This window comes from Amphiprion ocellaris, chromosome 2 (assembly GCF_022539595.1).
Source record: "Amphiprion ocellaris isolate individual 3 ecotype Okinawa chromosome 2, ASM2253959v1, whole genome shotgun sequence".
In the NCBI taxonomy this organism is placed as follows: domain Eukaryota; kingdom Metazoa; phylum Chordata; class Actinopteri; family Pomacentridae; genus Amphiprion; species Amphiprion ocellaris.
Genome location: NC_072767.1, coordinates 26232271 through 26259664, shown reverse-complemented (window position 1 = coordinate 26259664; position 27394 = coordinate 26232271). Strand labels below are relative to the sequence as shown.

General features: G+C 40.6%; 1 protein-coding gene across 5 annotated transcripts; it reads left to right on the top strand.

The window, feature by feature from the left end:
• The first annotated feature begins 730 nt into the window (after nt 1-730).
• On the top strand, nt 731-25115 carry rubcn (rubicon autophagy regulator). 5 transcript variants are annotated; one of them, XM_035953093.2, is made up of 22 exons: nt 746-1097; nt 3637-3790; nt 4500-4583; nt 6576-6735; nt 6900-7006; nt 7254-7479; nt 8486-8902; nt 9642-9689; nt 10501-10596; nt 11374-11489; nt 11616-11814; nt 12191-12298; nt 13146-13220; nt 15659-15719; nt 16051-16183; nt 16351-16496; nt 17038-17102; nt 17468-17706; nt 18498-18559; nt 18671-18824; nt 19034-19127; nt 22021-25115. In XM_035953093.2, exons 1-22 carry the CDS (start codon nt 1060-1062, stop codon nt 22155-22157), a joined length of 2919 nt encoding a protein of 972 aa, XP_035808986.1. In that variant the 5' UTR covers nt 746-1059; the 3' UTR covers nt 22158-25115. The 5 variants fall into 5 exon arrangements, with proteins under 5 accessions (XP_035808983.1, XP_035808985.1, XP_035808984.1 ...); XM_035953090.2 differs by lacking the exon at nt 22021-25115 and having other exon boundaries at nt 731-1097; nt 19034-21623; XM_035953094.2 differs by lacking the exon at nt 13146-13220 and having other exon boundaries at nt 748-1097.
• The last annotated feature ends 2279 nt before the right edge of the window (nt 25116-27394 follow it).

The window sequence follows — 27394 nt, the reverse complement described above, 5'->3', positions numbered from 1 at the left end:
GCTGTTAAAAGTCCCACAGCCCAGGTTTGAAACAAAGGGGACCATGTTTTAGCTCCAACACTCTGGAACAAACGCCCCCTTATTGTTAGAGAAGCTCAGTCAGTGCCTCAGTTTAAAAAGCCTTTCAAAACCCACCAGTACAGACAGGCAGTTGTATAATATTGCATTTTTTTCTTAACTTTTATTATCTTACTTTAATGTTTTATTGTTGCTTTTTAATGTTTTTGTGTGCATCTCACAGTTTGAAAGGTGCTATAGAAACAAAGTTCATTATTATCATTTAACTAACTGTACTGAACAGAAAGAGACATTCCCATCTTGCAGTCTAACATCTGGCAGTTCTCCTTTGATTGTCCATTAAATGTACTGGCTGTGTGCATTGCAGTGTTATCACATGACAGAGCATTTTAATAATAAACCCAGTTGTTAACACAGTGATAACATAAGACTGTGTTTACTGCAGGTTTACTGTTTGGATTTGGATTATACTGATGTTTGGTAAGGGAAGGGTTATGTTTCTGAGTATTAATGTGATCAGTGGGTGATAATTGGAGTATAAATACAGAGCTGGGTGTGAGACAGAGTTCACATAGGGGGCAGCAATCATGAGTGCAATGTAGATTACTACCAGCAGGGGGCAGCATTGATTAACCTTCATTAAACAGTCGTGCATTTACAAAACTGTTTCCTCATTAAACACCTCAAAAGCTTTACTGTTTTGTTCTGTGAATGTGCTGAAACACACTGGGCCCGCTTTTATACAGCTTAAACTTCTGAGGACGACGATCTGTGGTATTATTTGAGCAGCGCTGTGCTGGTTAAAAGTGGGCAGAGCAGCTCCCAGCACCACCGCCCACTTGCTGATGCCAGCAGGTCATGCGGCCTCCACTGTTTTGATCCGCAGCTCGGACCGGGCGGGGAGGAGATGGCGGAAGACTGGCAGTCCGGGTGACTCTTTCGAGCAGCCCGGACATTGCGATACAACCGTTGTACATAATCAGACAGGAGTTAGCGGGAAAGCTGGCGGCGTTGTACGGGACTCGATTCCTCCAGGAGGACATGGAGATCACGGCGGAGGGAGAGGCGGAGGAGCGCAGGTAAGTGACAGCCAGGGCAGGGCAGGTTACCCGGCTAGCTGGGTTGAGAATGACCGTAGTTACGTAAACAATACTACTAGAAAGTGATATCGTTCAAAACCCGCTCGTCGGTTAGAGAAATGGAACACATTTGCGTTGAATTGCTGTAAACATGTCAGGCAGCTAACTAGCTTAAACACTCAAACCGGAATGCTGGCCTCATAGCTAGCCTGGGCTAACCTGACATGCCAGGGTTTCGCAGTGTGGAGTTAACGGCATTAGCTGCGAGGCTTATGCAATGCCAACAGATAGATTACTTATTTTGCAATGAAAGTTTGGCAGCATTAAAACTACGCATACCCTCTGCAGCTACCGTTAGGGCATTCACCTGCTATCGTTTTTTTTAGTTCTAAAAGTTACCTATCCCAAAGCTAACAGCTAGTGCTAGCTGTCAAATCAAGTTTTGCTAGCTGTCGCTGGTTGTGTTGTCCTGGATACTCACACATTATCAAAAGACATGAACCATCCCTGGTGTGAGTCATAAAATGAGGTAATTTAACAAGATTTAGTGCTTTTTGTGTTACACTGGGTGCCTGTAAACAAATAAAAATATTATTAACATTCTGTGACAACATTATAGCTAGAAGAGTTTGTTTGGTAAGAAATGCTGCATAAATTCACAGATTTTTCTCGTGTTTTGAAACAAGAAACGCTAAATTATTAGCTATTTAGTCTCAACTGTGCAAATAACGTGTACTTGATTTAATGTCACTGGTGTGGATATGTTTTGCATAAAACCTCACTTTGATGGGGTAGTAGGTACACGGATGGCGAGGAAAGTTGTAAACAACTGCTTGCCCTTACTTGATTAACAGATTAGCAGGCAGGTTACACCGTGGTACCTTTGAGATCCTGTTCGTTTTTCCAAATTTTAAAAGTCTGACTCCGTATACAAGTCAGCCACGAGGTTTCTGTAGTGGAGTACATACACACAGCCAAATGAAACAGAGTTGAAATGTTATTTTTAACTTCATCAGCCTCTTGGAGTCATGAGGAAATTTACTGTGTGGTTCCCAACACACACACACACACACACACACACACACACACACAGACACACAGACACACAGACACACACACACAGACACACACACACTCATCATGCCCTGCAGTATGTGCAGAATGTTCTCTAATGTCCATCCTTTTTCTCTCCATGTTAAATGATCTGATTTGATTAGTTTTCTGTGTCTCAACTCGTGATACTGCTGCTCAACACTGCTGCTTCACACAAAAAAGACTTGTGTTCATCAATGCGCTCCATCAGGGTTTTATTTATTTCCAACCAGCCGCTCTGCACATCCACAGACTGTCTGAGATGTCATTTTTATTCTTTTAGGAAAAGAAAATCTCGTAGAAAACAGGCTAAATTTGCATTTAGATACTTCGAAAATGTTGTACTCGCAGTCTGATAACATATTAAGTAGAAACCAACTGATATTTTACAAACTAGTTAGCCAATTACAATGAAGACAAAGCTTGACTCCGCATCACCACATGCTCAGCTGTGATACAAACTCTGCTTTTTCTGTGTTTGGGTCTGGAAAATAAAGTTTCTATATGGTTGTGTACTGGGCAACAAATATGTTGCCACTGACAAATCTGTGACAAGCCAATAGTATTGGCCAACCGATAAATGTCCAGCTCTAATATCATTTCATCAATTTTTGGTCATCATACATTTAAGCACATAACAAATGTTTAAAGATATAGGAAGCAGAAGGCTTGTTCAGTTATAAAAGACTCAAACAATCTACCCTCAGGTGTTGACAGCAGATTTAATTTGTCCTGTTGGTGCAATTATGTGACCTAGTTTTGAACATCTTTCTGTTTGCTGATTTCAGGGAAAAAGAGGAAGGTCTGGATATGAGCCAGCACTGTATGGCTGTAAATCAGTGTGACCTGATATCATTTTGTTTGGTATATGACACTTTTGGAGCAGCAGCTTTCCATAGCTGTATCCTCAAGATAAAGTTTGGCTCTCTGGCCTGAATGGGCTTGTTGGAGTTATAGCAATTCATGGCGATCAACCACTGCATTTGTTTTAAAGGTCCTTTAAAAGCTCTGACGGAACCTCATCAGAATTCAAGACTCAACTGCAGTTAGAATTCATCCAGAAAATGCTTCATAACTGTCATGTACCATAAAGATCACTAATAGGTCAAAAAAGTGTGGCTTTTGGTTTTGGAACAGGCACTTACAACCTAGACTCTTGCAAATATTCTGCTCAGAGTGGGGCAGTGTATCTATTTGTGTCAGGATGTGATGATCCTGCTAACACATTCACTGACAGTCAGCACTCTCAGTTACTGACTGAATTTATAGTCAGCTGAACTGCTGAGAAGTAGATTTGTAACTTTGGGAAAGGTGTTTTTGTTAACATGAGCAACAGTATAAGCAACCACAATGCTAACACCAGCATTTCTGCGCCTCCTTCCTCATTCTTAAACTTCCTTTCTCACCCTGCCTCGCCGCTCCCTCCTGCTTCCTTGTTTTCCTCCAGGAGGGAGCACTGGAAGCTGCTGTCCAGCCTGAAGACCACAGTGGAGGGCCTCGTGTCCACCAATAACCCCAACGTGTGGTCGCGGTATGGCGGCTTGCAGCGGCTGCACAAGGACATGAACAACATCCTCAGCCATGGGCTAAAGAATGAGCAGGTCAGAAAATACAGCCCATTTCAGTCTTTATTTTTTATTTAATTTTTTTTAAATAAGTGCTTTAGAAATTTGTCCAGACTGTTATTGGTGGATACCACAACTCATTGTTTTCAGTGCATGCTGCAGTCAGCTCTGGAAAATTTACAGTTCCCAGTTAGCATTGGTTAAACTTCAACCTGCAAGTCTGGTTGGTCAGTTGACCCAATGTTGTCTTTCTTTTTATGTCTGATGTTTGAATACAAGTGACTCATTGATTCTCCTAGTATCAGATTCCCCATTGTGCACAGTGCTTTCACAAAAGCATTTCCCAGCAAACATATCTCATCACCTGATTATCCTTGTGATATCTGGTATAAAAGAGGGATAATTTTGTTAAACTGAAATCAAATCTGACCAGAGCCTAAATGCTAAAACACTATTCGGTGACAGCATTTCGGTACAAGTGAAAATATTGAGGAAAAGGCACTGATTGACAGAAAAGATGTCACAAATTTTTATTACACTTTATGCATGTAATGTGATTCTTTTTTCTTCTTGTTAACAAAGTTTTATATTGTCAGATGGGTATTATCTTTTGACCTCCTAAAACTTCAGGAAAACACTGTCCTGAAATGTGAGAAGCACTCCCTCCACATAATGGTTTATTGTCTTCATTGAAGCGGATATTCTTTGCATATGGGTCATGCAAGCCACTGGTTTTGCTTTGCAGGTGTACTACAAGCAGAGAGACTATTGGCCGTTTGTTTGGTGCGTTCGCTACATCAGCCCCCACCTCGCCTCACATGTTGAACAGGTATGGTCAGTGCCAGCCACATTCAAATTCGTATGTAAATATTTAGAATTTTGCCAGCACACAAGTCTCAAGTTTAGGTGAACACATGCCTAAACATTTCAGTTAGATTTTTTCTCATATGGGCTGTAATCATCAGGTGTTAGAACTCATTTAGTATGAGGTCGACTTGAACCTTCAGATTGTGAGATTCCTTTACAGTATTGTGTTCATTTTGCTTTCTAAAAATGTGGTGTTGGAATAATGTGAAAATATGGTATCCATAAGCTCAAGAAGGATCCATAAACTAAAGAAATAATTGTCACTGTTGAGCAACCACTATTGGCAATAAGGGTTTTATTGATTATCTTTGCCTGAGGACGTATTGTTTGCATCTCTAGTGTCACATAAAAGCAACAACCACCTGATAACTTGTAATGCAAACTGTAAAAAGTTTTTTTTTAAGACATGGATGTTAATCTTGCTTTCTGAAAACAGTTTTCTCACACTTGATTTTTTCTTCTTCTGATTATGAGTTATCTTGTTGCTTGGTTTATTTCAAAGTCTTTAACAGCGTTGGAATTTCTGAATACTTTACAGTAGGAATCGTATTTTCCAAATATCTTATTTGGTGGTAGAAGAAGCATTTGTTTGCTGAAAAGCAAACATTTGCAGTAAAAATAAGCACATATTATTTTGGTGGTTGTGTTGTAAAGATCAAGTTGCTTGTGAGTAAAAGTACATGTTGAATTTGAGAATAAATTTTCATATAGGAGAAAAACAGTTTATTTTGTATAGCTGTAATGTGCCATGTTTTTTCAGTGCATTCACACTAAAGTTTGAACTATTATCACCAAGTCTCATGTTTGCAGGATTCTTGTCTGTTTTGTGGCAAAACTTAAATGATAGACAGATGATCAGCAGCAGGCATGAAAACTTTACAAGTCAAATAATTAAAAAAGGAACACACAGACCACAGCTGTAATTCTTTGTAAATAACTGTTTGTTTTGCATTTGCATCTCAGTGACCTTTGAGAAAAATCACTAAATTAAATTGTTTGCAAAATGCAAACATTCAGTTGCACTGTGGAGCCCTGTACATCAGTAAATACCCACATAGTCCACACTGTCTGCTCCGATCAGAGTCGCTACGCTTCCTTGATTGCTGTTGTACAATTGTGAGTTCTGGCAAACAGTCACCCTTCAACCTCAGTCCCTTCTGTCAAGTGTTAATGGAATTACGCAACAGCAAAGAGACCTGTAATAGTTGTAATCTAATTATCCTCATGGCCTCTGCTACTGACCAGCGGGGCTTAGTGCTTGCTCAGCCATGATGTAATCATCATGTGACAGTTTGTTGTTGATATCTTGCCTGCTGTCCTCTAGTTTAATGCTGGTATGTTTTTTTTTTTCTCTGCTCATTCCACTCGTTGCTCACTTTGTTTACACTGTTAAGCTTGTCATTTATATCACATCATGACAGGCCTGTCTCTTCACGCCCGCCTTTGCTTTTTTAATCTGATGAATAAGTAGAAAGTCGTAGGAATTCAAAAAGTTGAAGGGCAGAATAAACATATCACTTCTTGTATGTGCGTGAGATAAAAATCAAGATGTAATACACATAGATGTGATTAAAGGAAAAATCTTTAAAGGCCACTATCCTGGGTTGGATTAATGTTTGTTGCCGCAATACCAGCAATATGTTTGCACTAAATGAAAGATCTGGGATAATGGTAAAAACGGTGATTGCACTAATGCCCCAAACACCAAAAACAAAGAGAGCAACATGAACAGAAATGTCCTCAACAAAAATCCAATAAAGAAAACCCCTTGGTAGTGATTTCTGGGCTGTTTGACAAGGATGTTTACAGTTTACCAGTTTGATTACTTAAGTCATTAAAGTGTGTTACTCTTAGTACTCTTCTACTGTTTATTTCCAGTCCTATTTACTTCTGTCATCACAACATGCGTCGGTTTCACATGTCTGTCTTCTCCCTTCTCCCTGTCCGTCCTCAGTTCAGTCACTTGGAGCCGGTGTTGAGCAGTGGGATGCAGAGTGCAGGTGAAAGCTACAAGGCTGAGCGTTGGCTGTTCCACAGCTTACAGGTTCACATGCTCTCAGCCCAGCTCCGACCTCTGCTCAGGCATCTGGGACACACACGGAAATATTACAACGGTGAGCGTCACATTAGTGGTCCTTTTTCTGTTCTCCAATTCCATGTGTGATGTTTGCGTCCTTCTGTATGACTGCATTTCTCTTCTGTTTCACTTTCTCTATGCATCTTCCCTAATGTCCTAATTATGTCATTCTCCTTGTCTGTTAATGTCTCTGTCTTTCAGATGATGCCTTTCTGCTGAGCGAGCCTCATGTGTCCGCCATGTTTCAGTGCCTGGAAGCTGTGGAGCAGAATAATCCCAAACTACTGGCCCAAGTAGACACTGTTGGGGTGGGTATCTGACCTCTTTATATGAAAATCAGAACTCTTGTGTGACCTATAGTGATGAAATAAACACATTTGAGAGCTTGCTGAAGTTTAAATTACTTTAATGATGCTGTAATAATATTCGCACCTGTTAAATCTCTCTTTTAGAGGGCCACTCCTGACTTAGGGTGATGTTAAAATGAGGGGAAATTTTAGGAAGGAGAACAGGGGCATGTTTTAAATTTTTTACCTCTTCCTTTTTACTGTCCAGCTGTCCCCTCTGAAGGGCCCACCATGCCTGGGTCTGTTGAAGAGCCAGAGCTTGTGTGTGCTGCCAGGAGCCGGAGGGGCCTGGAGGAGCGCTGACATGGCTCCCAGAGGAGAATCCCTAAACCGCAGACTCGCCACCTCCAACTGCTCTCTGCGAGAAGCAGTTACCACCAGCCACAACTCAACCAGGAACACAGGGGCTGGATCCCAAAACAGCAACAGCACAAGTGAGGAAATGCTGAACGATATGTGTAGCTTTTAAATGGCTTTGTGGATTTGTTTATAATTTTGTGTGTCAATTTTAATTTTGTCGTGTTGTATTAGGAGTGGCGATAAATCTCACCATCATGGATTAATGCATGGTCCATTGTGGGTTTATTGAAAATGAGAGTAGAATTTAAGAATTAGTACTTGCAACATTGATTCCTAAGGTGAAACATGTATTTATTTTTCCCCTAATGACAACAGGAAAGCCTGAGATTAGTGGTGTGTCCACTTAGCTTACTTGGAGAATCATTCTGGCAACATCTGGGTGATTGATTTTTAGTGACAAATCATTCCTCTAAATGATTTTTAGTCAGTGTCTCAGCCTGTCTATTTGAGGTTGTACACTAAATGACCCAAATGAGTCTCTATTTTCTAATCGGTACGAGGATACTGGGGGATATGGCGCTATGAATACACTACAGTTTGCATGTGAATAGACTGACTGACTTAACCATACAGAGGCTTGATTGTTTGTGGACATGGTCAGTTGCTGGAGAATGTGTTGATGCAGCCTACAAAACTCGATGTCCTGACCTGAGTGTGCTCACTAAATTAAATAAAAACAAATTTAGACTACTTCTTCCAAGCTTGTTTTTGACATTCTTACTTTTTTTTATATTAAGGACAACCTTTAAGTCTAGTTACATTTGCTGAGAGAAGCCACAACTTGTTTCAGTGGATTTACCATCTGTGCAGCACACGACCACTTCTGTCATTAGATTCCCAGTTCAGATAAGGCAAAAACAGGCATGCAATAGATCCCGTGTGTGCACAGTAGACAGAAGGTCATGGGAGTAAATTTACAGTTTGGAAAGATAGAAGTAGAAACGTACCCTTGTCTATTTTTTATCAGTAAAACATGAGCAAGTGAAAAACAAGTGACACAGAAATAGGCTCATGACTTAACTTTGTGTTTCTATTAAAGCGTATTTCAACCTCTCCTAACATTTCCTACTTGCCCTGCAGACACTACCTCTCCAGCCAGCAGCCTGGGAGCTCCCTGGGCGAGTGTGTCCCAGCCGGGGGAGGGCGAGCAACTCATAACACCTCCTCCTGGCTCGTTGTCTGTCCCGAGCATCTCCCTCACAGAGCCCTCCTCCTATCCACCTGAGGCTGGGGACTCTGGTGACGGCGACTCTGACGATGGTCCGGAGTACCTGGCTATCGGTAACCTGGGGCAACGCAGTCGCCGTGACTCCCGAAGCCCATCCCTCAACAGCGAACAAAGTGAAACCGAGGACCAGACTTTGCAGCGAAATTCCCTGGCCCCGGCCCAACCAAGGCGCTCGTCTTTTTCAGAGGGCCAGAAGGGGCCGAGCAAGGCCACCCGGGGACACACACGCTCGTTTTCAGACACAGGTGTCAATCAAAAACTCAGGAATGGTGAGTAAATTGGGAAGTTGTTGGAATGCGATTTGCAAGTGCTTTTGTCAATAAATAACGCAGCAGCTTGCTCTGTTTCAGTGAATTAATTCAGGTCCCTGTGTCGAAGCATCAGTGTAGGGCTTCAAAAAGTAAAAAAAAAAAAAAAAAAAAACATTTTAAAATGGATGTCTTAAACTGCCTCAAAAGTATTGTGTGTCTTGAAGCTGCAAACCTTAGCTTTCGGGTGCAGATGGGACCGAGCATCTAGTTTTACCTCATTGTTAGTTTGTAATGCAAATGCATAGTCAAGTCATACCAAGCTGAAAATAATATTTACTGAACTAGTGAAGTTCACTTTGAGACAGTAGATAGTTTGTTTTGTTCTCAGTTGCTGCATGTTCAGGAGTTTGGTCATTTAGCTTGATTTAGATATTTTTAGGTTTTCAGTGAACCTTTAGCTGTCTGTAGTTAATGGAAACATACCCTATTATCAACAATTTTTTTGCACAATTGTTGTATAAAATGCAGATAAGCTTTAGCTGGGTTTACACCTGCAGAGTCTGTGTTTCTTTTCTAACATGTGGTTGGGCTGTGTTCATTCTTTGAAGATGCACACTTCCTGTCTAAAGGTTTTACAGCTTGTCCAATTAACATCCGCTCCTTTTTACTTAGGCCTGTTTGCCCTTTTTGGCCCGAGTTAACCTTCTGTCCCTCTGCTCTATTTTTCTCTTTTCTTTCACTTACTGTTTGTGCGAAGGAGGGGGCCACAGAAAAATCACCATAATAATAGAGGATCCGGTAGCAGGTTGGCAGTGCAGTTTCACTGTACTCCATCACTCACTCGATCCCTCCCATCTCCGTTTTTATTTTTCTCTGCATGATGACAAACATGATGTCTCCGCCCCTTTCATTTCCAGTCCTGTCTTTAGCCCATCACTTGTGCTTTTGGATTGTTTTGTTTTGATTGTTTATTGTGATCTGGTGAAATTGATGTGACAAAGTCATGAATGATTATTATCATTGTTGTTTTTTGTTCATGCACACATTCTTCATGAACCATCAGAGCATTTAATTGAAAGAGTTATGGAGTGTTCAAGTCATTTCATGTCCTGATAGGAAAGCTGGAATTGACATTGAGATTTTGTGCCACAATCCATTTGTAACATATCAAAAACAAAGTAAAGCATTTTGTTACATGTGCAGCAGGTAGATATAAAGAAATTGCAGTGTTTGTTTGTAACCTTTAAGTGAAAGTAAAAATTGCGTCACTGTTGTGTAGCAGCAGACGCATAGATGTGTAACTCATCTGTATCACTGTAACATTTTCTTTCAAAACATTTCATCTTTACATTTCTACTTTAAATATAACAATTCATTGTCTTTATAGAGTGATAATAGTGAGAACTCAGCAGCCATAGTTTTGTTTCTGCATGCAATAAAATGTACCATTCGTATAGATTTTATTGATTGCTTGACTCAAAGACAACAATACAATCAAAGCACATAACCAGTTGCTTTCTCCATTTTGGTGCATGTTCCCGTCGGTCTCAATGTTGAGTTGAGTGACTGGAATTTCTGTGATAAAAGGCTGTTAATGTCCACTCTTTGTCTCTCAGAATCAGCAGGAGACGACTGCTGTATGAAGGACTACAGCCCTTTCTCACCTCAGCGCAGTGATGCCAGCACCCCAAATTCTCTTTACATGGAGTCACGTGAGTTTTCTGTGACACTTATTGATGTGCTTTGACTGTTGTGTTTTTGTGAATTTGCTCTTGGTAGAGGAAAACCTGTCACTTTCCATTTATTCAAGTTTCAGCTCAAATATTTTTGTAGCTGGTATTTCAAGCAAGAATGAAATGTACATAAGCAGTCACAGGCTCAAAGTGCTTTATTAGGGTTTGTCTGAAGTAATATGAGTGTCAGAGGGAGTCCACAGCATACTTCAGTATATCAGGAAAGTGGACAAGGAAGTTGACACAAAATATTTCTTCAAGACAAATTAGTTTTTACTTTGTGAATATCAGTGTAGAAAGTGTGTCAAGTGTCTCATCAGCATGACACTCTAGACTAGAGATTGCTATGGAAAGTGGGTTTGTGTGTCACTATAAAATGTTTTGTTGACCACGTAGTCACAGTGAAATTAATTTTTACCTGACTTTTGAAGTCGTGTCAGTTTCACGTGCACTCAGACATGATATGATGTTTTAAATATACAGCAGTAAAATGCTGCCTTCACGTGAACTAATCAGTTGTAATAACCCAGTAGTGTATACAGTTGTAGATAATAAGCTGCTACTGTGGAAGTATATAATTTTTTAATTCAATATATACCAAGTGCTTTTGAAACATTTAAAAATGAAAGACTTATTTTGAAAGCTGATATAAATGAAAATACAATTCCAACAGCAAAAGCATTACGTGCAAAAATCATCATAATGTGTTTGTCTGTTATGCATTAGTGTTTACTTGTGTATGTTTGGTTGCTTCAGATGGGTCCCAGTACAGCAGTGTACCAGATGGGATGTTCAGGAAGCCGTCGGAGGGGCAGAGCCTCATCAGCTACCTGTCAGAGCAGGACTTTGGCAGCTGTGCTGACCTTGAAAAGGTTAGGCGTTGCTCCATTACCAATGTAAAAGAGCTCAGTGCGGTGACCTTGAAAGCTTGTAGGATGACTGAATATGTTACAACGGTCTTGTCTCTTGATTGATTTCTAATTACCTCTGTTCTGTAGGAGAACGCTCATTTCAGCATCTCAGAGTCACTTATTGCAGCCATCGAACTGATGAAGTACAACCTGCGGCGTCAGGAGGAGGAGGGTGAGGAAGAGGGAGACAGCGACTGTGAGATTCAGCAGCTCAAGCAGAAGATCCGCCTGCGGAGGCAGCAGATCAGACGAAGCCGTCTGCCACCCTGCACAACCTCCCAACACAGTAAGCATTAAAACATTACTGGACTGCAGTTAGATGAACTGCTTCGTGCTCTGTACATTTGCTATTATATATATATTATATTATATATTTCCTTTATATGACTATTGGTTGACAGAAACATTTTCTTTTGATGAGTTCTTATTTTGTGTCTTTTAGGGGTGAATTAGCTTGTAGTTATTAAATATTGTCGCTAATGTTACTTTTAAAATATATGTTGATCTTTTAATATGCTCTCAACTTTCAGAAATAAAGAGGAACAACAATACCAGAGAAACAGGCTTTAATATGATTCATACTATTATTCATGAAAGACAGGCTTAAATGAAAACAGTTGTGAATGTGTTATGTTTAGTGTTGCCTCTTTTCTTCTGTGCAGTTTTCCATTCTACTGACAGTGGAGGCTCCAGGAGGAGCTCTCAGGACTCCTCTCAGGGCCTGTCTGACTCTGGATCAGCTGAGGAGGTGGAGGAGTGTGAACTACGAGGTAGAGAGAGGGAATGAGGGAACAGTGGTGGAAAAACACAAAATTAATTGGATGTTTTTGAATAGTACAAAAACTAACTCCAAAGAAGAATTTTGGTTACAGTGGTTAGTATCTGAACATGCTGATCATTGTTACCGTACTTCTTCAGCACAAGAATATTATTCGGTGTTGCCTTTTTATTGGATGATGATCAGTCTGTAATATGATACAGTTGAATTTTATCTTTCAGTATGAATTGGAAGCCTATGAAGATTTTTTTTCATTCGTCAGTGTGAATGAGTTGTTTTCTGTTCCAGTCATAATTCATAATCTCATTGCCACACGAGCTGCTCACCAAGCATGTCGCGTTTTATCACGGACCATAAACATGAAGGTCTGAGTACAGAGGTCCCAGAATGATAGTCTGTAGTGTGTAAATGCAAAAGGTTCTCATGAGTTGCTTTTTGTACAGATGCCACAGTCATGTGATTGAGCACTTTAGTGATTTATACCAATTTTAAAGATGTGGTTGGAAGCCTCCTGTATTCCTCCTACACTGAGGAGGACTGTATCTGAGCATGTGTTTCTTTAATACTATTAACATGGGTTGCAGTTTTCATGTGAGAGTGTACTGTGTATACGGGTTGTACTATGTGTGTGTGCATGTGTTTGCTTGTGTACGATGCCTTTCTCAATATTGTGTAGTTTGCACATACAGAAAGTGTGATGTATTTGGGCCTGTATAATTGCACGACCTCCACATCAGTTTGCAGTGTGATCGCCTGTGCTGTCGACACAGCGCAGAAGAATGGGGAGCTCTTTGTGCATGTGGTAACGGTTGTGCTGAGTGTTAGTTTCTGTCTCTCAGATGGCTGTGAGGGTCAGTCCCTGCTGGCGGTGTCTCAGAACGGCCTCTCCCTGTCACTCGCCTCCCTCTTCTCAGGTATCTGCAGGCTGGACTGGTGGGCGAGGCTCCACAGCTACGTACAGGCAGTTTACTGTGGCCATGCTCCCCTGAGAGGGCGCTGGTGGCTCTGCTCCAATCTGAATGTTTTTTTCCCTGTAGTCCCTTTTTCTAAATTGGATATGTGCCATATACAGCTTATCTTCCTGTCTTAGTTCAATTATAATGATAGATTTCTGTCCAAATCTACACACAGCATTTACAACAGCTACAGAAATTCAACCTTGAAATTATTTTCAACAAGTTCACCTCACAACGAGAGATATACTGTAGGTTTATAAATCCCTACTCGGCCGTTTTTTGATTTTACACTGTTGTTTGCATGAGGTCTTGCTGTATCAGTCCACCCAAAACAAATATGAGATTGCTATAACAATAGCCAAACTACTATGCAAACTAGGACAGGAAAGGTCTTATTTGGCATCAATGGTTGGGGTTTAGTTTGCCTGTTTGCTTGCTGGCTCAGTAGGCCTGTGTTGAAACCCTATAAACAAAACTATTTTGTGCAGGAACAAGTAAGAGTGAAATAGTTTAAATGATAGCATTCAGGCCACTGATTATGGTGAGCAAATGTCAGAATATTTCCCTAAATACTCACAATAAATAATTGCAGTGTTCAGTTTCTACATTTATCTAAAAACCAAACTTCCAAAAGTTAGAAATTTCTACCACTCTGAGGCAGACCACTTAAATTTCACTCCAGACAGGGAATCACCTGTCGGTAAGACTTTATTTCTCTTTGAAGTAAAATGGTTCAGCTGTTGTACTTTGATATGCTGTGATACTCAAATGTAAAAGTTACATTTTCCTACTCCGACTTTCTAGTATTAAATATCCTACAAAAATCTAGCTATAGCTCCTCAGTTTGGAGACGAACCAGCTGCCTCCTCACCTCAGTTGAACGTTGCTTGGCTGTTTGTGTTGGTGCTTGTTGCTCAGTGCTCCAGGGTTTTGGTGGTGCAGGAGGACGGACATGCCTGAGCCTGTCAGAGTTTAGGTAGACTCCTGGGAGGAGATGAGAGAATTATCAAGTGGCATCCTGTGGTGACTGTAACTCCATGGATTATCACTTACTCATCCATCATTATTCATTATCGCCAACATGTGTCCAGTGAAAATGAGGTGTGATTGCTGCCACATACACGTCTTTCCACCCTTTTTCTTTCTGTAAACCGATTCCTGCTTAGTACCAGACGACTATTAGGTTTTATTAGACAAAACTGCAACATTATTTATCAAGGTTATTGGTTGAAAAATGTCTTAATATTTCAGTTAGTGAGGATTCCTACTCAAGGGTGTGTGTCAGTGAGCAAGGATGAGGAAGCAATTTTCTCTTAAATGGATTTTATTCAGATGTCATAGTGTGATTTCTTGTGGCATTTGCTATATATTATGCTCTTTAAGCAAATAAGGAAAAGCGAATAATCCATTAACACCAGTAATAAAACATTCCTCCAAAGCACATTAATTTTCTAACTGTGCTACGATTGCACCTCACTGTACTGGACACAAGATGACCAAAAATCAAAAAAGCCTTTGCTCACATGTTCTCTTTGCTCTGTGCTCCCAATTAAAAATCCTCCTGTGACTAGCGTCACTTTGCAGTTGACAATCTGCCTAAATAATCAGAACAAATAGAGCCATCTTTAGACACCGTTCAAGCCAGTCACTTAATGATTCATGCTGCTGATTAATTTCGCCAGCTCTTGCTGCTATGCAACAACTTTTATTGACAGTAACCCTAAATTGTGAAAATGATCTGTGCCTCATTTAACCAAAAGGCAATGTGGAACCTGTGATATAACTAAACTGTTTTACAAAACTCCTGTGGGCGGTCTCCTGTTCTGCCAAACCTGTGCTGCTTCTGTATTTGCTTACACGCTGTTTGTCGAGTTTTCAAAAAAACAAAAAACAAAAAAGCTTTAGCCTTACTGTTGAATCTGTCAAGCTTTCACTGCATGCTGCCTGCATCGTTTTATTCACAATATGCTTGAATTTAATTACAGATGAAATATTTGGTTTCCAGGGTCTTTGAAGTATTTCACATTGTCATCTTGGATTTGTGTTGCTTCTTAGTTCTGAACACATTGTCTTTAAATAATTTCTTCCTAAAACATTTAACGCTGCTTTGCTGTAGCAAATCGTTCCATCTGTCATATTGCAAGAAATCCAAAGCAGCACTCTCCACTGGCCAATTGCTTGTACATTTTGCTTTGGAAGGCTTTTCTAAACAAATTAAACATCATCATAGTCTTTCTTCCAGTTTTTACAAACCTGAAATGGTGCATTTTATTATACAAGCATTGCCAATCTTTTAGTACCAATGGCTGGTGGATAAAATGGGTTTCTGCACCACATATCAGCCTCTGCTCCTACTTGGTTAAATCTCTTTTATTGTACTTTTGCTGTTCTTTTAGATGCAGACATAAAGCGCAGCATGAGCTCCAGCAGCAGGTCTTTTCTTAGCTCAGAGTCCATGTAAGTAACGTTTTCTGTTTACCTTCATCCTGTCTTGTGATTTTTATTTTTTTTGTTGTCATCCTAATAACTGAATGCTAAAATATCTGGGTGACTTTGAAGCAAATCCATTAAGTTTCATTTCTCACAGAAAAAAGTACACATTGGGTTAAAAAAAATCATCTCCAGGGAGTTTTTTTTTTTTTTTTTTATAAAATGCCAACAAATTTCCAATTTCCATGGGGGATTTTACATCAGCTCTGTGGAGAGGTGGCAAACAGAAAAACATCAGATCTAAAACCTGTCCTGAAATATTTTTTAAAACATATTTCTCTTTCTGTTTGCATTTCAGCTCTCCCTCCTTCCTTCAGTCTAACTCGGCTGAGTCAGTAGCGATGGGTTTACTCAGGCAGTTTGAGGGCATGCAGCTTCCTGCAGCCTCTGAGCTCGACTGGCTGGTCCCAGAACACGACGCTCCACAGAAGGTGCAGCATCCTGCAGTAGCACTGAGCAGAATAGCAGTTCTCCTCACATTTTACTCAACATGCAATGATAAATATAATTTAAAAACGTGCACGTGGAACTTTTCCATAGTCACTATACCTCACACAGTAGGAGAACAGAACTGAACTTTGATCTTGCTGTCTCCCAGTTGCTGCCCATCCCTGACTCTCTGCCGATCTCCCCCGATGATGGTGAGCATGCGGACATTTACAAATTGAGGATTCGTGTACGAGGTAACCTCGAGTGGGCACCGCCTCGACCGCAGATCATCTTCAACATTCATCCTGCCCCCAAGTGAGTCCACACTAGGTTTTACCTGCCCTCAGTGTCTTTCTAACCTTATTTTGTTGTTCATTTCTTCCTGTTTTAATCAATTTTAACTTATTGTTGCCTCATTTAGTCATTAGTCATTTAGTCAAGAGATGCACAAACGGATGAGGCTACAGCAAGTTGATGATTGATGCACTACATTTCCATTTGAGAACTGATAACAAGACTGCAGGCTTGAGCACCATAAATGTCAAATACAGCTCAGAGATAATGATTTCCAAAGAGGCTTAGAGAAAAACAACACCTTAGGAATACATGAATGGAACCATTAATGTACTTTTATATTTATTACTCGGCAACACACAAAGTAAAAGACAAAGTGTCTGTTTCATGTTTTGAGTTCTGACATGATTATTATTTAAGCTGTCTTTGTGTCATTTCTGGTTCAAACAGAAAGCTGTTTTGTTCATAAATACTGAGCAAACAAACCTTGGATCCTGTTGGTCCACATTTATGTCTTTTTTGCTACAAATGTCTGTTACTTACACGTTTGTCTGCATGTCAGGAGGAAGATAGTTGTGGCTAAACAGAACTACCGCTGCGCTGGCTGTGGCACCCGCATCGACCCAGGTATGACCAGCAACCACAGAAATATCTCTGGGAAGCGTTTTGCTGCTCCTGAAGATTGTGGGAGGTTTTGACTTGCATTCATGCATAAACTCCAGTCAACCACCAATGTTTAAAAACCCTAAGTTTGTTTATATTTGCAATTTCATTCCTTGGTTTTAGTTTCATTTCACAATCAGAACATGCAGCTGTAAGACTCCTGCTTAAAAATATTCTTATTGAAATTTGATCAGCTTCCCTAAAACTTGTTTTCCTTTGGTATTTCCTTGTATGTTTTCAAATGCTATACAGAGGAATATTTACCTCATGTTCTCAAACACAGATTCTTACTTCTGTCTCTGTGTTTCTGCTGCCTGTCGCCACCTCAGACTATATTAAGCGACTGCGTTACTGTGAATACATCGGCCGTTACTTCTGCCAGTGCTGCCATGAGAACGCCCAGGCTGTGGTTCCCGGCAGAGTCCTGAGGAAGTGGGACTTCAGCAAATACTACGTCAGCAACTTTGCCCGGGACCTGCTGAGCAAGATCGCAGGAGATCCGCTGTTCAACCCCAGTGACATCAACAACGGCCTGTACAAGAAAGTCAAAGCACTGGAGGCTGTTAGGGTGAGTTCAGAGGCAGGACTGGAAACGGTTTGTTAGCTATCGTCAGCATGTTTGTTAATAAGCAACTATTACCCCTAATTACCAGCTTCAGAGTGGTTGCTGTTTACGACGCTTATCTGACAACATTTAATCCAAGGAGTAACGGCCACAATTCACCAACACCCGACGGTGGTGTGCCGAGCATAAAGTAACCTAAACTGTAAAATGACAGACTTGTGACTGGTGGCTATTTGGGTCTGAAGCCAGAATGAATAGAGATATTCATGCTATTGATGGCCACTATTTAAATGATGGTAAGAAAAGACGCAAACTGCTTCAGTGCCGCTTCTCAGTGGCCTGCAGTACAAGATTACCTCAAACATTCACTATCTGAGGGATTCTTTAATTTAAAAATATAGAAAACCTTCCACAACCGTGACACCAGGAAGACATGTTTTGCACTTACATTTGTAGTCCATTTTAGAAGAAATGTAATTTCTTTCATTATTTGTTATTTTAATCTGAAGCATAATGGCTACAAGAGTGCAACTGAGTGATGGGATTTGGCAAAATTTTGATAAAGCAGTACAGAATTCTTTTTGAAGTTTGGTCAGACAGCTTTTCATATTTGCATCTAGAAAGATGAGAAATTTGCAGCTTGCCTACTTAACCTCAACTGGCAGGGAAACTGAATATTAAACACTTTGCCATCACATATGATGGGACTGGGAACTGAGACCGGCCTTTTCCCTTGTAGTTCTTATGTCACTAAGTAACTAAGTATCCTGTATTTTCCCATTTTTTTTCTTTAGGTTTTAAGGGTGCAGCTCTTTCACATGAAAAATCTCTTCAAGACCTGTCGCTTTGCTAAAGAGTAAGATGTCTGTTTTTTAGTTTTGCAATTATTTCAGAACCTTTGGAGACAAAACTAATGCTCCTTGCAATGATGGATATCACTATTTAACGCTTTGTGTCTGTTCCTCAGGGTGTTGGACCAGTTCGACTGCCTGCCAGGTCACCTGACCGAGGATCTTCACCTCTTCTCCCTCAATGACCTCACTGCTGTGCGCAACGGCGAACTGGCTCCCCGACTGAAAGAGCTGCTTAAGCTTGGTACCATGCACGTAGCTGGCTGTGTGGTAAGATATTTTGGACAGTTCGCCCAGTTAGTTTTATACAGTGAATTAACACACAAATAGATAATAAAGTGGTTTATACAGTATCAGGAAGTGCTTTAATCAGCTACTTTAATGTCAACAAATACCCAGATTTCAACAACACAGAAAGTAATTTTCCATCTCAATCCAGCGTCTTCTTTTCCTCTCACCTTTTCTCTGATCTTCCCCAGCTGTGCCAGGCGAAGGGCTTTGTGTGCGAGTTCTGCGGCAACGACAAAGACATCATCTTCCCCTTCCAGCTGAGCAAGTGCCAGCGCTGCGAAGGTGAGCCCTCAAGAGCCCCTTCCTCCCGCCCCCCTATTCACCTAACCTGGAGAGACTGGAAGATCTCCCACCCTCGTAGGCTGGCCAAGGCTCTCTACCGAGACAGGAGAGAGGGGGAGGGAGGGGAGGAGGATGTAGAGCCAGAAGTAGATCGCGGGGTGAAGGGTGAAAAGGAGGCAAAGGAAACGGCAGAGGAGAGACATGAGAGAGGAGGTTTATTTAAGGCTTTCACTCCTGGAAAACTGGTTAAAGCTTTTTCCAGGAGTAAAGATAATGAGGTGGAGCAGCAGGTGACAGGAGGGACAGAGTCGGAGGAAGAGATGGAATATAACAAAGAAGGAGAGGAGAGTGGAGATGGCCAACATGGTGATAAAGAAAGGGAAAAGAGCAAGGAAAAACGTGACAGGCATGCAAGAGGCGAAAAGGTAAACTTATTGAAGGCTCTACAAATAGATAGACTAAAGAAAAACATCTCAAAAGGAGACAGAAAAAACAGCGACAATGAAACACACAGCAGCACTGAAAGTTTAGAGGAAGCGGGACAAGAGAGGAAAGGACGCTGGAGGGCATCAGGGTTAGCAGGTCGAATCAAGGGTTTCTCCAAAAAAGAGAGAGAGGATGAAGGGAAAACAGAACTGAAAGAAGAAGATGGAAATGAAGAGTTTAAAAGCAGATCATTGGATAAAGGAGAGGGAGCGGTGGATGAGGGGAAAGTTCAGACAGGATCTGATGCAGAAAAAAGAGAGAAATTTACAGTTATGAATTTACTAAAACCTCATCGGCTCACCAGAGGGAGAAACAAGGGAGAGGAGGATGGAGGAAGTGGAGAGAGTGATGGGAAAAGAGAGATGAATACTGAGGAGGAAAGCCAAGAAGAACCAGCAGATACAGAACAGACTAACTGGAGAAGTCGGAAAACTCGCAAAGCCAGGAGAGTAACGAGAGGCAGGAAGATGAGAGAAGAGATAGCAAAAGATAAAACTAGAGGGGAGGATGTAGAGAAGGATGATACAGAGGACTGTACTGAAAGAGTAAGAGCAACATAAAGCTGTGACACTCAAGCTTTGAAGATCACAAAGAATTAAAAATGTCGGCCTGGAGTTGCCAAAGTAAAACTACGGTCAGCCAAGTTAGACTACAGGAAATAACCCCAAGAATAATGGATAATGCCATGTCATGATCATCTATCCTAAATGACCCTTCTAAGCAAAAGTATGTCTTATTTATTGTAGTATTTTAGTTTTACTGTGGTTTTATTTTGTCCACTCTTGTTTTGACATTAATATTTCCGATAGCTAGTACACAAGTGTCATAGCAGTTAAGTCAGATTAAGGAATAACACAAAGGAATTGTTTGACATTTTTGGAAATATTCAGTCTTGATCCACTTTATTTCTCATATTTCTTTTCTAGTTTGTAAAATATATAGTTATGTTATTTATTTTGTTTTTATTAATTTGTGTTAGATGAGAAGATTGATGCCGCTTTTACGTTTGTCTGCAGGACGTTAGCTTAGCATAAGGAAACAAAGGGAAACTACGGCTCCTCAAAATCTCCCAAATGAACATGTTGCAGTAATGAACGTGTTAAACCAACAATTTCTGGTCTTATGGGGAGTGACTGTAGCTTCGTATTTACGATGTGGACATAAGGCTGGTATCAGTCTTCTTATCTGACGCTCTGAAAGACAACTAAGAGTATTTCCTGCATGGCTTGTGAAAACTCTTCCTTTGGGTGTTGTCTTTACTGAACTCTTACGAGATTGTCCTGTTGTACCGTGATGTTTCTGCCTATTTCTTCCAACCATCTTGTGCTTTAAGACACTTTTCCTCTTCTCACACACCTCTGACTTGGTGTGTTTTAGCTCTGGTGCTCACAGTTGCACAGGTGGTGACGGGTGGATGTTTTGGCAGCTATTTGGTGGTGGATGTCTTTTACTTTAGGTTTTAGGGGTGTTGGTGCTGTACTTTGCTGCCTTTGGCACTCGGTTCTTGACTGCTTCTGTCATTGAGAGAGGGAGAGAGAGAGAGAGAGAGAGAGAGAGAGAGAGACAGAGATTGCTGCTAACAGTTGTTTTTTAGTATAATTTCTTTTTTGGAAAAGATTAAATTTCAGTGTGCTTTGGTCATGAATCGGTCATGAATTTCACTTTATGCGTAGTTCCACCTGAGCCAGTGGATATTTTCGTTATTTGATGTGATTTCACTCATTTCTTTCATCCCTGTCTGGTTGATTTGTTTCTAAAATCAGCAGAAATAGGCACATACATGTAGATTCTTCCTCCAGCTTGTAGAAACCTCACACCTGGTGTGCTGCTTCATCTGTTCCATGTGGTTTTTATTTGATTGTCAGTGAAGGAAGAATTTCATATTGTGCGGAGCTGACTACATGTGTATGAATGATTGTGTAATTTTTCCTTTTTAGTTCCTTCTACGTCTGCCTGCTATTATTTAAGGTCTAGCTTCTTGTGAACATGGAATAAACTTTTATTTTTGAATTTGAGTCGCCTGTCATTAATGAATCCATCTTTTGTTTGGAATATAGAAAATAATATCTTGGTTGAAAGATTGAAAAGTTGTGAAAGTCTGCTGGCTCGAACAGAACGTGTCTGAACAGGTTTAGATTGAGGTGTGTTCATGATTTATCTCCCAATCCTGCTGCTGCTTCCTACATTCTGCCTCGCTGCCTGTAGCTTCTGCACCTTTTATACTCTTCCCTTCACCTGTCCTCCCCCAGATCAGATCCTGATTGGCTGTTCTGGTGTGACATCATGTCTCATTGTCGGCAAACTGGTCAGACTGGTTGACTGCAGCCGCTGCTCTCTCGCACAAATGTGCTGCGATTGCGTTGTTAACTGTTCAATCGCTGACTCCTGTGTTTGTGATGTGTTTCAGAGTGCCACGCCTGTTACCATCGCAGCTGCTTCCGGGCAGGTAAAGACTGCCCTCGATGTCAGCGGCTGGCGGAGCGCCGAGAGAGGATGGCTCGCAAAAACATGGAGGAGCAGGAGGACGAAGGAGGTGGGACTTAGTGCTGGTGTCCGTGGAGGAACCTCAGAACTGAAGAAGAGCACAATACGACTCATGATTGTAGTCACTGACCACGTTTCTTTCCGTTCTGGCCCTCTCAGACCTGGGTGACAGCGCCCACTGCAAACAGCTGTTCTGAGCTCTACAGATGAGTTTTACTACGTGATGGCATCAGTTGTCAGGAGGAGTACGGCCCCCGCTGATTTTCAGATAAATGTTTTCCATAAGCATCTTTCAGACATGCACTTTACTCCATAAAGTCATCCTGCTTCCAAAGTAGGCGGAATAATTGCATTAAAATCAAATAATCTTTATTGAACAACACCTGCACATCTTCTTAATGTGGAAAAATTTCCTCAAAAAAACCCCCAATATAGTTTCATTGACAAATTCAATTTCCTGCCTGATTATTTTATTTAATCTTCTTAGACATAAGAAATGACAGTTACCAGCAGCATTAGCGGTAACTCTAAACCAGTGAAATAAGTGATGTAAATATATATATTTTTTTGCATTTGCCTCGTTATTTTCTTTCACCATTCTTCAGCAGTGCTGCATCATTCCAAATAAAGCTGCTCTGTGTGAGAATGTGTGAATGATAAAACCTCGACAGATATTTGACGCTGAAAAGAGCCAAAGATTAAGCTTATTAAAACTTCCCGTATTGTTGTATCTGTAGTGAAACAAACCCATCTCTCAACAAAAGTATTTGCTCAGACTGCTGTACCTGGGTCTGATATTCCTCCCCTACAAATGCCGGCAACTGCTTGGACTCTGGTCATTTTACTGGCTACTGGCTTAGCTGAAGGTTTTTTTGTTATTTTTTGAGACCCAAAATGGCAGGATCAATTTTTTTTGTTGTTTTAAAGAATCCAACTGGAAGTTTAGCTCTTTTATGATTTGACTGATTTTCAGTGCAGATACTGTATATGAATAATCCTGCCACTTTACCGTGAAGTTTTTTTGTTTTAATTTGAAGAAATTGAACTAATGCTTTTGTTTTTTCCTTGCTCCTCACCGTCCCCTTTTTAAGCTCTTTTCGCCATGTTTATGTGCCTCTGGGACCAATGACCTTAGACCGGCAGAGAGAGCGAGCTGAATTTATAGAAGGACTTCAGAAAGAGGTTTCAGAATCGGTGTCGCAAGTACTTTAAATGAAACTGCAAATGCTCCATTTTTGTGTTGCTTTGTGTGCCTAAGTCGGTGTGTGTGCGGTTACTAAAGAGAGCTGTGTGAATATGAGTGTGTGTGTGCGTGTACGTGCACATGTCTACCTGCTGTGCACAAATGGTTTGCACCAGCCTAATCAGCACTTGCCTGTTTTCTAACGCTGTTGGTTTTGGAGTAATGGAGAGAGTTAATTGCACTGATTCCTGTGTGTTTTTGATGGAGGAGGGTGGAGTTTGGACATCACTTTTTGGGTTTTGTTCAAAATGTTCGTTGTAAGAACATGAACTTACACTTTGGAATGTTCCTGTTTTTTTTTTGTTTTTTTTTTTGTATTAAGCCCCTGTCAAGTGGGTTACACAACATTGTGAGGAGTTTCAGTTCAAAATAAGAGTTCCACAATGGAATACATCTGTACTTTCAATTTGCAGCAAAACTGAAAAATGTATTTATCACCTTTCGGACTGAAATTCTTCATATCACAGCGTTTCTTTTTTTTCTCCTTGAGCAGCGAGTATAGTGCAGGGTTGAATATTGATATCACATTCATGCCAGTGTGCTACATATTCTACTTGATTTCAGCTTGTTTAAAGAAAGGGAGGAACTCCATGACTTGCTCTCTGAAAAGGTTGAAAAAAAGCTTCCAATCTGTACCTCTAAAGCTTAATTATTAGTACACCATGCTTGTTTAATCTGCAGAAAAACTAGTCATAGTTTGCTGTCTTGCTCGGGGTTGTGCTACTGCATTTTTATTTTTTTTTTAAACGGGACCACTAACTTTTCTGGAGTCTCCACCGGTTGTCTTGGTTAAGCAGTGGAATCAATATTTTTCTCTAACTTTCTGCAAGAAAGTAAATAAGCATATTTCCCCAAGTGTTTTAAATGTTTCTTTAAAATGAAACGAGACTATTATTGCTCACAGTGCAAACAGTAATTTTACATCTCAGTCTGTTTAATGTGTTTTAGGGACTTTTAAAGCCCAAAGAGGTTAAAAAAAGACCTAAAATAGACAAATGATCCAAAAATGAAAGAAAAATCAGAACATTTTTTACATTTTCTGCATGTTTTTGTTTCTGTTTTTCCTTGCACTTTGAACCATCTGCTGATCCCCCTAAGTTGGAAACTACTGACCTAGAATAAATTTTATAGATGTTTTTCACCAGTTGCTGCTTATCCATAAGTCCTGCGGTTTTCTAGCATCTCTTGCGACTTCATGCCACGTGAATTAGTGTCTCTGTTGTGGATTGGAATCACCACTACACTACTGTCATGATCAAAAATGAAAGTCATGTGACAACAGATATGCAGCCTGATGATGAGATTATTGTTGACTTCAGCCACAAGCGCCACTTAATGTGCACCAACCTTTCAAAAGCTTTATCTCTAGAATGCATCCCATCTATTAACTATTAACAGACTTTGCTTTATGTGTACTCACCCTCACGAGACAAACATGTGACACATTTATGTCCTTGAGTCTTTACAAACTGCCCGCGAGCAATAAAGAGAGCAGCTGTGCCCATGTCTTTGAGATCTGACCAGACTGCCTTTGAACCAAACACTGAACTCTTCAGCTCTAGAATGAAGTGATCGCTCAACTCCACTGAAAACCCCCTCAACTCAGCTGATTGTTTGTCCTTGGACTGCCTTTAACATGAAGGAGGTTTTAAGTGCACTACAAATTCAAGTGTCTGTTATTAAAAAATGTTAATTATTGTTATTATGATTATTATGTGTTCATTTGCTTTTTTTTCTGTAATTATGTTGACAATAAATGACTGGCTAGACTGTTAGTAAGTGTCATTGTTGGGTTGAGGAGGCAGTTTGTTGTTTCTTTTCACAACTAACCTCTTAGTCTTTAAACCACAATTTCCTAGAGCTCTTTCTGTTTGAACAACTGCTTAAAACAATGCAAATGCACATTCAAGAGCTTGACCGCATTTTTGCTTGAAAAATGTAATCCACTGCAGATTAATTGACTAGTTAATTAACCAACCATGTTATTTCCCGGAAAAAGACAACTTTTTTCAGGTTCTTCACTTATCTTTAATGATCTGGTTATTCTTTTCTGGCTGTTGTTATAATGAGAAAAATGTAGGATTTTAATCGGTGGTAGAAAATACTTCGGGATGTCCGATATTGTCTTTTTTGCCAATAACTGATATGCCGATATTGTCCAGCTCTCAATTTCCAATTCTTATATCAACCAATACCGATATAAGTTGGCTTGAAAATAATTCCAAACCACAGACATATTGTTAGTCAGGCACAGGAAGCTTGTTACTGCAGCCGCACAACTTGTTTACAGGCTTCACGACACAGTTTGATGATGTCCTCATTTGTGTACCAGTAAATGTCAGCAAAATCCAGGCATTACTTTATCGGTTTTCATGATAGACAAAAAAACCCCGATAACAATATTGACTGATATTACATTTTTATGCCAGTATCGGGCCGATGGTATCAGTGTCCTGAGACTTTGCAGACTAATACTAAGCCATTAAAGTTTTGGCAGTAACATACAGACCTGGTTGAGATTGGTGAAACACACTGTTCGGACAAAACTGTTAATCTTTTGCAAGAAAATAACTTTATTATCTCTCAGTAATCAAAATATTACCTCAACATGAACAATTTGTCTACACAGACAATCATTCACACCAGGTGAATGTACCGTAATTTCCGGACTATTGAGCGCACCGGAATATAAGCCTCACCCACTAAATTTAAAAAGAAAAAAAGTTTTGTACATATACAAGCCGCACCTGACTATAAGCCGCAGGTGTCCACGTTGTAATATGAGATATTTACACAGAAAGATTTTTTTTAAAAAAACTTTAATTAAAGTATGCTTTTTCCGAACAGTGCCTGTAACATCGCAGTAAAACGCATTGAGTCAGTTCACGCGGCCGACTCCAACGTCTCACCATTGATTCATTGATATCAAGCTTACGCTCTATTTCCTTCTTCGACAGGCAGATCGGTTGCCTTTAACTTAAAAACTGTGTTTCCGACCCGATTCTGCCGGCCGCTGAACCACGGTTGGGCAGCCTCGGGTTGCGCTAGCCCGCTTAGCTTAGCGGTTGGGAAGCCTCGGGTTGCGCTAGCCCGCTTAGCTTAGCGGTTGGGCAGCCTCGGGTAGCGCTAGCCCGCTTAGCTTAGCGGTTGGGCAGCCTCGGGTAGCGCTAGCCCGCTTAGCTTAGCGGTTGGGCAGCCTCGGGTAGCGCTAGCCTGCTTAGCTTAGCGGGGCTCGTTAATGGTAACCGCCAGATATAAGTCCGGACAAACTTTGCAGGGGGAGAATGAGGCACTTTATTGAACCAGCAGCAACTGTCCACATGCACTGGCTTCCCACTCTTGTCCTGTATAACTGGCTGTATCATCATGGTGCATCTCACTATGCCTCCGCTTCCACACTCATCTCTGCAACACACACACCACTGCAGCGCTCCTCCTCACGTCACACTCACACACACACACACACACACCGCAACCTGCCGAGGGTAAAGGAGAGCAGACTCGGCCTGCAACAGCTACATCATATGCATTTCTTTGTGTCTTTTCCATGATGAGGGTGTGTGCATGAAGCGCAAAATGACTAATTTGAAGAATTTATTGAGTGTATTTGATTTAATTCGAACAGTTTCATTGGTCCACTGTGACCTGTTCGGTAATTTTATTGGTCTGATGTGACGAGGCTAAATGTATTGATGGCATGAAGCTCGCACGTAAAAATCTATACATTAGCCGCATCGTTGTATAAGCCGCAGGGTTCAAAGCGTGAGAAAAAAGTAGCGGCTTATAGTCCGGAAATTACGGTACTTATAATATAAGGTTTTGTGGACAGTTGTGCCCTCTAGTGGATATAATATGACATTTCAGCAGAACGTCTCCATCATAATCTTAATTTACAGTGTTTTAAACAGATTTCTCAGCAGATAATTGGCCAGGTTAACAATCAGTAGTTGGTTTATTGTTAAAAATAATGAAATACAGTCAAAGTTTTTAAACACTAGTTTGACAACATTCACATTATGTATATTTAATTACATTCTGTGTGTTATTTACATAA

Bases quoted from the DNA above. Each gene is read 5' to 3' on its own strand.
- rubcn (XM_035953090.2), top strand. From the start codon at position 1,060: ATGGAGATCACGGCGGAGGGAGAGGCGGAGGAGCGCAG. The intron at 9,690-10,500 runs GTTGGCAGTGCA...TTTGTCTCTCAG, and splicing joins AATAGAGGATCCGGTAGCAG to AATCAGCAGGAGACGACTGC. The intron at 16,184-16,350 runs GTGCAGCATCCT...GCTGTCTCCCAG, and splicing joins AACACGACGCTCCACAGAAG to TTGCTGCCCATCCCTGACTC.